This window comes from Cornus florida, unplaced genomic scaffold (genome assembly GCF_030987335.1).
Source record: "Cornus florida cultivar Cherokee Brave unplaced genomic scaffold, ASM3098733v1 CherokeeBrave_3.0.0_Hap2_Chr01, whole genome shotgun sequence".
NCBI lineage: Eukaryota > Viridiplantae > Streptophyta > Magnoliopsida > Cornales > Cornaceae > Cornus > Cornus florida.
Window position 1 is genome coordinate 96,264,941 of NW_026775571.1, and position 13,536 is coordinate 96,278,476.

The window sequence follows — 13,536 nt, forward strand, 5'->3', positions numbered from 1 at the left end:
TATACTGATAACAGGGACCTCCCCTGCCTTTAAACCACTAACGGTTTAGGCTTATGTCCGTCATAAAAAATTAGTACAAAGACAATTTTACCCTTCTAATAACTGCAATGACATTTTAAACCTCAATAATCACTGCAAATTTACAATACTATCCTTGACTTATAAACTCAAAAGGACAATGGTGCCCTCATATCAACAAACCCAGAGCACCCAATGGGTCTAAACTGCAGCCAGACATATACCGGTGAGACCAATGGCGGCTGTTTTACTGGCGAGAAACGAGAGCAAGGAAAGATGGGTATGCAGTCGGCGAACAAGGATGAAAAGAGAGACAACGGTGAATTCTAGAGCTTCTGTGTTTGTTAGCCATGTACATATATGTCATCCTATATTTCTCTGTTGATACATATTATATATATATATATAAGTTTGACGATGAAGGCAGTCGGAGTTCATGTACATTTCAGTTCGGAGCTTTGCTGGTAGGTTCGTTGACACTTGATGGTCTTTGTTGTCACCGGACCGAACTGGGTTGCTGCAACTCGCTGTCACCGGAACTACTAGCTTGTTTAATTTGGAGTTCGCCGACCCGTTCTAAAGCTCACCGAAGAACAAATTAAGCACGCTGCTTGGAGCTTTTAGTTGTAGTCATTGAAGCTTGGAGCATGCATGTCATTCACCGGACTACGGAAGCTCACTATAAGTTTGCCTGAACTGTAAAACATAGAATCTGGCTTGCCGGAGATGGGTTCTTGCAGAAGTTGCTGGCCGGGCTATCACTGGAGAAGCATGTACATGAAACCCACTTCTAACCACACAATAATGAAGCAAAAAATGAGTAAAGAAATACAGAGAAAGTGAAAGGAAAATTCAATATAAAAAAATGAAAATCCAGTTTAAGAAATAGTAAGGTTGAGTGCCTACTGTATTCGCCATCCTCGCCGTAGTCCTCATTGTTCCGTTTCACCGCCGTTCCCGCACCTCGATGGTAAGCTTCGTTTCGACCTCTCCTTCAACCGTTCATCCTGTTCCACCCTCTGCTCATGATGGTAATCGAGTCCCTCTACAGCGCTCTCGTCGTCGCCAAGTTCTCGACCCCATGTGCGGCGTCGAATGTTCTCGACCCATTCCCTCCATCGCAGTCGTCATCAGCGTACCCAATAAGCAGCTCCTCACAATTGGGTCATCCAATACCACTGCCGCCGACACCAGCTTCCATTGATTCCGTTGGAACTCCATTGATTCTAGTGAGCTTTGACTGAACCGTACTTCAACGATTAAAATACAGAGCTATACACACACACATAAATATATATATATATATATATAATGTTGGAACCGATATATTAAAATGGTAAGTATCGAGGCTGAGAGGCGCGTAATTGCTTCTTGAAGATAGTTGAAGCCTCTCCCACGTGCAACGAAAGACAAATGACAGCATTATCTCTTAGATTTAACTAAGCCCAGATATCAAAACTGTATGTTCATGAAGGTGGCACTTCTTCTTCATGAACCTGTGTCTTTATCTCCGTCTGATCAACAAAAAATATGAAACTCACACACTCAAACTCAATAATTTGAAAACACTTTTTCAAATATCTTTTTCTCTCTTACTTATATTGAGAGTGTGTGTATCATAGGCTTCATATGCCATACTATATATACTAAAATATTAAGAAGTCATTAAGTATTTAATGTAACTCATAAATAACATATTAATATAGTAGATTAAATGCATCAAGTGAAGAACTTAAAGCTTAAGTTTAAAGTTTGTCATATCAAAACTTTGTCTTCATAAATATAGAGTTACTAAATTAATTTGAAACATAACTCCAACAATCCCTCACTTGTTTCAAATTCATTTTGTTGATCGGTACAGTTATGTGCATCAATAATGGTGTCTTTTGGACTTGAACCATTACCTAGTGTAACTACCCTTGATTTCATCTAGGAACTTGGTGAACGATGTCTTGAACCAAAAACCACGTTGATGAATAAGAAATACTACACACACATTTCTGTTCGGAGATAAAGTACTAAAGCTTGACACATTTTGGCCATGTGTCCGGAATCCATACTTCTGAGTGTCGTTAAGGATCAAGATCAAGCCTGTCTTGATCCTATAGAAGCGGCCCTACTTCCACACTCAGATCGATGTGTCCAAAAAGAGTGACCTTGCACACTCCAACCGAATACCGGTTATGAACTCATTAAGAAAATTTAATCTCATCCTCTTCATTGCAAGATAAATTGGTGAATCTATCAAGAGTGATTGTGTACACCCCAATCGGAAATCCGATCTATAGAATTCATTAAGAGACTCATGTCTCAGCCTCCTCATTGATTATACAGTGAATCTATCAAGAGTGATCTTGTACACTCCAATCGAAAATTGATCTATAGACTCATTAAGAGATTTAAAATCTCAACCTCTTCGGTTACAAGATTGAGCGCCCACATCACATCATAGGGAAAGGAACATTAATGTGCTCACACAAGTTGTTATGTTACTTATTTTTCCCATTGAACCCAGGAGAAATATCACTGGGTTGGGTTCCCATAACATCACAACATCGATTACAAGCTCTTTCCAATCCCTTTAGATGTCTTGGACCACAAGGTCCCTTCACATGTCTTTCGACAATGGATATGCCAAATGAGATATGGCCTTGGACATTAAGTCCCTTCACATGTCTTTCGACAGTGGATATGCCAAATTAGATTCGGCCCTGGACACCAGGTCCCTTCACATGTCTTACGACAGTGGATCTACCAAATGAGATTTGGCTTTCGACACCAAGTCCCTTCACGTGTCTTTCGACAGTGGATCTGCCAAATTATATTTGGCCTCTATACAGCAAACTGTGATATTCCATTAGCCAGGATCTCTTCAAGATAATTGTGCTTCAACTGCACATGTATAGATTTTTCATTGTAACACTCGTTGTGAGCTTGAAGCATCGCAACCTTATTGTCACAAAAATATTTCAAAGGCAGTATAGGCTTACTTCGTATTGGAACTGTGATACCCCTCAGATCTAGAGCCACGGGTGATCAAGTCCGAGCACAGATCCGAGGGATACCAAACAATTAAGTATATAAACAAGCATAAAGTACAAGAAGGATAAAGAATAAATAAATAAAAGGAAAGGAAAATAATAATAATAATAATCATAACTCCTTAAAAGACTTATTAAATAGTCCTCTAAATGACAATATCCAAAAAAATATCTGATATCATTACAACTCGGGAATCCATTATGTGGACCCCTAACCATAAACAACTGAAATTAAATACTGAAATAAAATGAAATCCAAACTAAAACATAAGGAAGACTCCTACGTCAGATCGGAAGAGTGATGATAGACTGTCTCTGCTCAGTACGAACAACCTCTAAGATTGGAATTATCGAACACCTGAAAAAATAATAGTTGGCCAGGCCCACGAACAAGTTCTAATCTACTATATCCCAAACAAAGACCCGATACACGTATACATTCTAATCAATCCAACAGTAACTAGTCTGTATATATATATAAATACACATTAAAGGAACCTCACTAGACTATAGGGTTGCCCAACCTGAATAGTAGGCATCACGCAAAACGCATATATAGTGGTCATGAATACCTAGACCTACCAGGGCACACAACTACACTATATCTAGCTACACATCCCTGGCGATATACGCGCCCTAACCAATGATCCTGAGACTCAAGCTCATATCATGACACCATAATTATATATATAAAATCTATCATATTCAACTATAATTAATCCTCTATAAGTCATTCAACTTGTTCCGTTGACCTGACTTGAATATAAGTAGGACTTAACATTTTAGTTAATCCATTCCCTTATACAAAATAGGTAGGACTTAACCGATAAGTTAATCCATCCCTAGAATGCCACCATCCCATACTGGTGCATTTCATCACACAATCCACAATTGATGAAAAAATATATATATAATATCACATCAATTAAATCCAGAGATGAGCATAATATAAATCAGTCATGTATAAGATCATAATATACTACAACTACATGATTAAATCATATATACACCACATTAAATTGCTAAATTAAATCTAAGCAATTATACTCTCCATTAACAACATGCAACTCCATTTAAAATTTCATATTGTTTAATATCTTAGCATAATAATTATAATCATGCATTCCATAACCTCCATGAATTTATTTTAACAATTTAAAATAATTAAAACAAATCCAAACAATTATTAACATGAACAGTATAAATAACATTAAGAATTCCCAAATCCTACGACATATTAGTTGACTGAACCCGTCCTTCGATCGGCCAAAACGGCACTGTACATCCTTTTCTTCTACGGGTTCTTCTTTAAACCTCCATTGTTGGAGATTCAAAATTCTGATTCCTCTTCCCAAAATGTCCTAATACCCAATATACATTATATGAACATATTTTAAATAATCCAGAACACAAATCATACATCAATTTGTCAAATTATAAAATAATATACAAACCCATTATATACATATTTACATTGTAACTTCAGACTTTAAACATGTAAAAAGTTTGTTTTAATCCAATTAATTCTCCTGGAATTGATCTAAGTCTGTATAGAACACAAGTCAAAGAGGATGAGAAGAAATAGAACTTGCTTTTGAATTTTTAGATTTAAAACCCCAAATCTCTTCCTTCCTATCTTCTCTCTCAAACCCCATTGTTTTCCTACCTCCCTTAGTGTCTGCGTGAATAGGGTTTTCAACCCTTTCACAGACATACAACTTATATAAATATACTAATATCTTATAATCATTTTCCCTTCCCAATTCTAATTACTTTAAATTAAATACGTAATTTAGTTTAAATAATATTATATTATATATATATTTAATTAAATACATATATGAATCAACCGACTAATAGTATTTAGTTAAATTAATTACTCCTAATAATCATACAATTAAAACAACCATTAAACACTTAATTAATAAAGCATTTAAACATACAATTAAAACAACCATTAAACACAAAAATAATATAACTTTTAAACATATAACTTAAAACACTTAATTAATAATAACATTTAAACATATAACGTATAAACCATAAAACTAATAGAACAGTTAATTCAAATAAAAATAATACAACAATTAAATATTTAATTAATACAATATTTAAAACATACCATTAATACAACAATTAAACATCTAATTAATAAAACAATTATTTCAAATAAAAACATATTTACAAATGGCCACGAAATCAAAATAATCAAGTAATTCAATTAAAATGCGATAAAATAATTAAATAAATACCGAGACTATCCTTTTAAAATTAGAGGTATCACATTCTTCCCCCCCCCCCTAACAAAAGGAATTCCATCCTCGAAATTCACCCTTACCTTCGTCTATTATTTCTGGAAAGTGTAAGCGAATGACATCCTCTCGTTCCCACGTGGACTCAGCCTCATTGTGGTGACTCCATTGGACACGCACTAACGGTATGACCTTGTTGCGAAGAATTTGGTCCCGACGGTCTACAATACGACACGGTGGCTCACATATGTTGATCCGGCTGTAACTCAATCTCACCAACATCTATATGCTGATAACGATCCTCATCGCGCAAAATTTTTCGTAACATGGAAACATGAAACACATTATGGACACGATCTAAATTGTCCGGAAGTGCTAAGCGATAGGCTACCGCTCCAATTCGATTCGTAATCATGAAAGGACCGACAGAACGTGGTGACAACTTCCCTTTCTTCCCAAAACGTATCACTTCTTTCATAGGAGACACTTTGAGTAAAACCTGATCTCCCACCTGAAACTCCGAAGCACGAGTACAACGATCCGCATAACTCTTCTGCTTACTCTAGGTAGTGCGCATGCGATCCCTAATAAGAGCAATCTTTTCCGAGGTATCCTTAATGAATTCAGGACCCAAAAGTCTACTCTCTCCAACCTCCATCCAACAAACAGGAGATCGACACGGTTGGCCATATAATGCTTCAAACGGTGCCATACCAATAGTCTTCTAAAAACTATTGTTATATGCAAACTCCATAAGTGGCAAATAGTCCTCCCAATGACCCTTAAAGTCAAGGACACAACAACGAAGCATATCCTCCATGATCTGATTAACCCTCTCGGTGTGTCCATCTGTCTGAGGATGATAAGCAGTGCTAAGATGCAACTCTGCACCCAAAGCCTGCTGAAAACTCTTCCAAAACCCTAACACAAAGCTTGAATCCATGTCCGATATAATAGATAACGGAATGCCATGTAACTTCATAATCTCTGAAATGTAAAGTCTTGCCAGCTGTTCTGAAGTAAAATCAGTGTGAATAGGCAAGAAATGAGCTGATTTAGTCAACCTATCAATGATAACCCAGATAGAATTGTGATCCTTAAACGAATTAGGCAATCCATCCACAAAATTCATAGAAATGTTCTCCCACTTCCACTCAGGTATAGGTAGTGGTTGTAAAGAACCTGGTGGTCTCTGGTGATCAATATTAACCATGTGGCAAGTAATACACTTAGAGACAAATATAGCAATGTCCTTCTTCATACTTGCCCACCAAAACTGTCGCTTTATATTGGTACATTTTGTCTCCTCCTGGATGAACAAAAAACTTAGAACGATGAGTCTCAGTCATCACATCCTTCCTCAATTCATCAGCAGAAGGTACTACTAACTGCCCCTTGTTTCTTAAGCCTCCATTAGTCCCAACATGATAGAATGGAACATCCCCAGAAGCTATCTCTGCAACATTGTCAATGCACTGCTGATCCGTGAGTTGTGCCTTCAAAACCTTGTGAATAATACAAGGTGTAACTACCATGCATGCCATAAAAGCATCAGACAACTCATCAACTGTCTTCAAAGCATTCCACTCAGTGGTGAATAAAGCAAAAAGACTCACATAGGGTCGGCGACTGAGTGCATCTGCCACTAAATTCGCTTTTCCTGGATGGTACTGTATAGAGAAATGATAGTCTTTTACAAACTCTAACCATCCACGTTGTCTCATATTCAGCTCCCGCTGAGTGAACAAATACTGTAGACTTTGTGATCACAAATAGTCTGAAGGACTCTCCTAACAGATAATGCCTCCAAATACGTAAGGCAAAGACCACAACTGCCAGCTCCAAATCGTGCGTCGGATAATTAAGCTCATGTGGCTTAAGCTTACGAAATCTATATAAAATTGGTCGTTCCTCCTGCATCAAAACACACCCAAGACCCTGCCAAGAAGCATCTGCGTAAACCAAATATTCTATCCTGCTCTGTGGAGTAGACAGAACCGGTGCAGAAGTCAACTTGCGCTTCAGCTCTTCAAAAGCTTTCTGACAGTGCTCATCCCATATGAAATGTACACCCTTCTTAGTCAAATGAGTAAGTGGTCACGCTATCTTCGAGAACCCCTGAATGAACCTACGATAGTATCCTGCCAATCCGAGAAAACTCTGAATCTCCGTAGGTGAAGTAGGTTGTCCCCACTCTACCACTGCTGAAACCTTGGCTGGATCTACCGGTATACCATTTTCTGACACTACATGACCCAGAAGCTTCACTTTTCGCTGCCAAAACTCACACTTCTCAAATTTGGCATACAGCTGGTGTTCACGAAACGTCTGCAATACTATGCAAAGATGTCTAGCATGATCGTCCGCTGTCTTAGAATAGATCAAAATATCATCAATGAAGACAATGACAAACTGATCTAAATAAGCCCTGAAGACTCTGTTCATTAAATCCATAAAGACAGCTAGCGCATTAGTCAATCCAAAAGGCATGACCCGAAATTCATAAGATCCATATCTAGTGAGAAATGTTGTCTTAGGTACATCCTGCTCCTTAACTCGAAGCTGATGATAACCAGAACGTAAATCAATCTTAGAGAAATAAGTAGCCCCCTTCAATTGATCGAAAAGATCATTAATCCTGGGTAAAGGATACTTGTTACGAATAGTAACCTTGTTCAACTCCATGTAATCTATATATAAGCGAAGTGAACTATCATTCTTCTTTACAAACAAAACCGGTGCTCCCCAGGGTGAAGTACTCCTCCGAATAAAACCCTGACTAAGTTTCTTCACCCAGGGTGAAGTGCTCCCCAAGGTGAAGAAATTTTATTTTTTTCAGGTGTTCGACAGTTCTAGTCTTAGAGGTTGTTCGTGCTGAGAGAGACAGTCTATCATCAATCTTCTGATCTGACGTAGGAGTCTTCCTTATGTTTTAGTTTAGATTTCAATTTTATTTCAGTATTTAATTTCAGTTGTTTATGGTTAGGGGTCCACATAATGGATTCCCGAGTTGTAATGATATCAGATATTTTTTTGGATATTGTCATTTGGAGGATTATTTAATAAGTCTTTTAAGGAGTTGTGATTATTATTATTATTATTATTTCCTTTCCATTTATTTATTTATTCTTTATCCTTCTTGTACTCTATGCTTGTTTATATACTTAATTGTTTGGTATCCCTTGGATCTGTGCTTGGACTTGATCACCCGTGGCTCTAGATCTGAAGGGTATCACAATTGGTATCAGAGCACTCTAGGTTCAAGCGTCTCTAGGATTCTTTCCCATAAGACTTCCTCGTAACGTATTCTTTTGTTTAGAGCCTAAGTTTAGGATTCATTGTATTCCTTTACAGTTCATTTAAAAACATACCGATGTCTACCTTTCTATGTTAACAGAATGGTTAACACTAGAAGAAGATGGGATAATAAAAGAAACAGGCAGCGAGCGGCACATAGGCAGTAGGATTTCCTACGGCGGTTCTGTTTACTCCACAGAACGGGATAGAATATCTGGTTTACACAGATGCTTCTTTGCAAGGTCTTGGATGTGTTTTGATGCAGGAGGAACGACCAATTTCATATGGATCTCGTAAACTTAAGCCACATGAGCTTAATTATCCAACGCAAGATTTGGAGCTGGCAGCTGTGGTCTTTGCCTTATGTATTTAGAGGCATTATCTGTTAGGAGAGTCCTTCAGACTATTTAGTGATCACAAGAGTTTGCAGTATTTGTTCACTCAGCGGAAGCTGAATATGAGACAATGCCAGTGGTTAAAGTTTGTGAAAGACTATTATTTCTCTATACAGTACCATCCAGGAAAAGCGAATGTAGTGGCAGATACACTCAGTCGCCGACCCTATACGAGTCTTTCTGCTTTATTCACCACTGAGTGGAATGCTATGAAGATAGTTGATGAGTTGTCAGATGCTTTTATGGCGTGCATGGTAGTTACACCTTCTATCATTCACAAGGTTTTGAAGGCATAACTCATGGATCAGCAGTGCATTAACAAAGTTGCAGAGATAGCTTTTGGGGATGTTCCATTCTATCATGTTGGGACTAATGGAGGCTTGAGATACAAGGGGCGGTTAGTAGTACCTTCTGCTGATGAGTTGAGGAAGGATGTAATGACTGAGACTCACCGTTCTGAGTTTTCTGTTCATCTAGGAGGAGACAAAATGCACCAAGATATGAAGCGACAGTTTTGGTGGGTAGGTATGAAGAAGGACATTGTTATATTTGTCTCTAAGTGTATTACTTGCCAGATGGTTAAGATTGATCACCAGAGACCACTGGGTTCTTTACAACCACTACCTATACCGGAGTGGAAGTGGGAGAGCATTTCTATAGATTTTGTGGAGGGATTGCCTAATTCGTTTAAGGATCACAATTCCATCTGGGTCATCGTTGATAAGTTGACTAAATCAGCTCATTTCTTACCTATTCGCACTGATTTTACTTCAGAATAGCTGGCGAGACTTTACATTACAGAGATTGTGAAGTTACATGGCATTCCATTATCTATTTTATCGGACAGGGATTTGACCTTTGTGTCAGGGTTTTGGAAAAGTTTTCAGCAGGCTTTGGGTGCAGAATTACATCTTAGCACTGCTTATCGTCCTCAGACAGATGGACACACCGAGAGGGTTAATCAGCTCATGAAGGATATGCTTCGTTCTTGTGTCCTTGACTTTAAGGGTCATTGGGAGAACTGTTTGCCACTTGTGGAGTTTGTATATAATAATAGTTTTCAGAAGACTATTGGTATGGCACCGTTTGAAGCATTATATGGTCGACCGTGTCGATCTCCTGTTTGTTGGATGGAGGTTGGAAAAAGTAGACTTTTGGGTCCTGAATTCATTAAGGATACCTCGGAAAAGATTGCTCCTATTAGGGATCGCATACGCACTACCCAGAGTAGACAGAAGAGTTATGCAGATCATCGTACTCGTGCTTTGGAGTTTCAGGTGGGAGATCAGGTTTTACTCAACATGTCTTCTATGAAAGGAGTGATGCGCTTTGGGAAGAAAGGGAAGTTGTCACCACGTTTTGTCAGTCCTTTCATGATTACGGATCGAATTAGAGCGGTAGCCTATCGCTTAGCAGTTCCGGACAATATAGATCGTGTCCATCATGTGTTTCATGTTTCCATGTTACGAAAATTTTTGCGCGATGAGGATCGTTATCAGCATATAGATGTTGGTGAGATTGAGTTACAGCCGGATGTAACATATGTGGAGTTACCGTGGCGTATTGTAGACCGTCGGGACCAAATTTTTCGCAACAAGGTCATCACTTAGTGCGTGTCCAGTGGAGTCACCACAATGAGGCTGAGTCCACGTGGGAACGAGAGGATGTCATTCGCTCACACTTTCCAGAAATAATGGACGAAGGTAAGCATGAATTCCGAGGACGGAATTCCTTTTGTTAGGGAGGAAGAATGTAATACTCCTAATTTTAAAAGGATAGTCTCGGTATTTATTTAATTATTTTATCGCATTTTAATTGAATTACTTGATTATTTTGATTTCGTGGCCATTTGTAAATATGTTTTTATTAATTAGATGTTTAATTGTTGTATTAATGGTATGTTTTAAATATTGTATTAATTAAATTTCGTGGCCATTTGTAAATATGTTTTTATTTGAATTAATTGTTTTATTAATTAGATATTTAATTGTTGTATTAATGGTATGTTTTAAATGTTGTATTAATTAAATGTTTAATTGTTGTATTATTTTTATTTGAATTAACTGTTCTATTAGTTTTATGGTTTATATGTTATATGTTTAAATGTTATTATTAGTTAAGTGTTTTAAGTTATATGTTTGAAAGTTATATTATTTAAGTGTTTAGTGATTGTTATATTAATTAGATATTTAATTGTTGTATTAATGGTATTAATTAAATGTTTAATTGTTGTATTATTTTTATTTGAATTAACTGTTGTATTAATGGTATGTTTTAAATGTTGTATTAATTAAATGTTTAATTGTTGTATTATTTTTATTTGAATTAATTGTTGTATTAATTTTATGGTTTATAAGTTTTATATTTAAATGTTGTTATTAATTAAGTGTTTTAAGTTATATGTTTAAAAGTTATATTATTTAAGTGTTTAATGGTTGTTTTAATTGTATGTGTTAAATGCTTTATTAATTAAGTGTTTAATAGTTGTTTTAATTGTATGTTTAAATGCTTTATTAATTAAGTGTTTAATGGTTGTTTTAATTGTATGATTATTAGGAGTATTTAATTTAATTAAATACTATTAGTCTTTAGATTCATATATGTATTTAATTCTATATATATATATATAATATAATATTATTTAAACTAAATTACGTATTTAATTTAAAGTAATTAGAATTGGGAAGGGAAAATGATTATAAGATATTAGTATATTTATATAAGTTGTATGTCTGTGAAAGGGTTGAAAACCCTATTCACGCAGACACTAAGGGAGGTAGGAAAATAATGGGGTTTGAGAGAGAAGAAAGGAAGGAAGAGATTTGGGGTTTTAAATCTAAAAATTCAAAGGCAAGTTCTATTTCTTCTCTTCCTCTTTAACTTGTGTTCTATACAGACTTAGATCAATTCCAAGAGAATTAATTGGATTAAAACAAACTTTTTACATGTTTAAAGTCTGAAGTTACAATGTAAATATGTATGTAATGGGTTTGTATATTCTTTTATAATTTGATAAATTGATGTATGATTTGTGTTCTGGATTATTTAAAATATGTTCATATGATGTATATTGGGTATTGGGACATTTTGGAAAGAGGAATCAGAACTTTGAATCTCCAACAATGGAGGTTTGAAGAAGAACTCGTAGAAGAAGAGGATGTGCAGTGCCGTTTTGGCCGATCTAAGGACGGGTTCAGTCAACTGATATGTCGTAGGATTTGGGAATTCTTAATGTTATTTATATTGTTCATGTTAATAGTTGTTTGGATTTGTTTTAATTATTTTAAATTGTTAAAATAAATTCATGGAGGTTATGGAATGCATGATTATAATTATTATGCTAAGATATTACACAATATGAAATTTTAAATGGAGTTGCATGTTGTTAATGGAGAGTATAATTGCTTAGATTTAATTTAGCAATTTAATGTGGTGTATATATGATTTAATCATGTAGTTGTAATATATTATGATCATATACATGACTGATTATATTATACTCATCTGTGGATTTAATTGATGTGATATTATATATATATATTTTTCATCAATTGTGGATTGTGTGATGAAATGCACCAGTATGGGATGGTGGCATTTTAGGGATGGATTAACTTATCGGTTAAGTCCTACCTATTTGGTATAAGGGAATGGATTAACTAAAATGTTAAGTCCTACTTATATTCAAGTCAGGTCAATGGAACAAGTTGAATGACTTACAGAGGATTAATTATAGTTGGATATGATGGATTTTATATATGTAATTATGGTGTTATGATATGAGCTTGAGTCTCAGAATCAGTGGTTAGGCCGCGTATATCAGCAGGGATGTGTAGCTAGATATAGTGTAGTTGTGTGCCCTGATAGGTCTAGATATTCATGCCCACTATATGTGCGTTTTGCGTGATGCCTACTATTCAGGTTGAGGCAACCCTATAGTCTACTGAGGTTCCTTTAGTGTGTATGTATATATATATACGGACTAGTTATTGTTGGATTGACTAGGATATATACATGTATCGAGTCTCTGTTTGAGATGTAGTAGATTAGAACTTGTTCGTGGGCCTGACCCACTATTAATTTTTCAGGTGCTCGATAGTTCCAGTCTTAGAGGTTATTCGTGCTGAGCAGAGACAGTCTATCATCACTCTTCCGATCTGACGTAGGAGTCTTCCTTATGTTTTAGTTTGGATTTCATTTTTATTTCAGTATTTAATTTCAGTTGTTTATGGTTAGGGGTTCACATAATGGATTCCCGAGTTGTAATAATATCAAATATTTTTTTGGATATTGTCATTTGGAGGATTATTTAATAAGTCTTTTAAGGAGTTATGATATTCCATTAGCTAGGATTATTTAATAAGTCTTTCGACAGTGGATATGCCAAATTAGATTCGGCCCTGGACACTAGGTCCCTTCACATGTCTTACGACAGTGGATCTGTCAAATGAGATTTGGCATTCGACACTAAGTCCCTTCACGTGTCTTTCGACAGTGGATCTGCCAAATTATATTTGGCCTTTATACAGCAAACTG

General features: G+C 36.1%; 1 protein-coding gene across 1 annotated transcript; it reads left to right on the forward strand.

The window, feature by feature from the left end:
• The first annotated feature begins 10,304 nt into the window (after window positions 1-10,304).
• LOC132278254 (uncharacterized) lies at window positions 10,305-10,613 on the forward strand. The gene has a single exon (XM_059780058.1). It carries the CDS (start codon window positions 10,305-10,307, stop codon window positions 10,611-10,613), a length of 309 nt encoding a protein of 102 aa, XP_059636041.1.
• The last annotated feature ends 2,923 nt before the right edge of the window (window positions 10,614-13,536 follow it).

Excerpts from the sequence above, each read along its gene's own strand:
- LOC132278254 (XM_059780058.1), top strand. The coding sequence starts at position 10,305 with ATGTCTTCTATGAAAGGAGTGATGCGCTTTGGGAAGAAAGGGAAGTTG.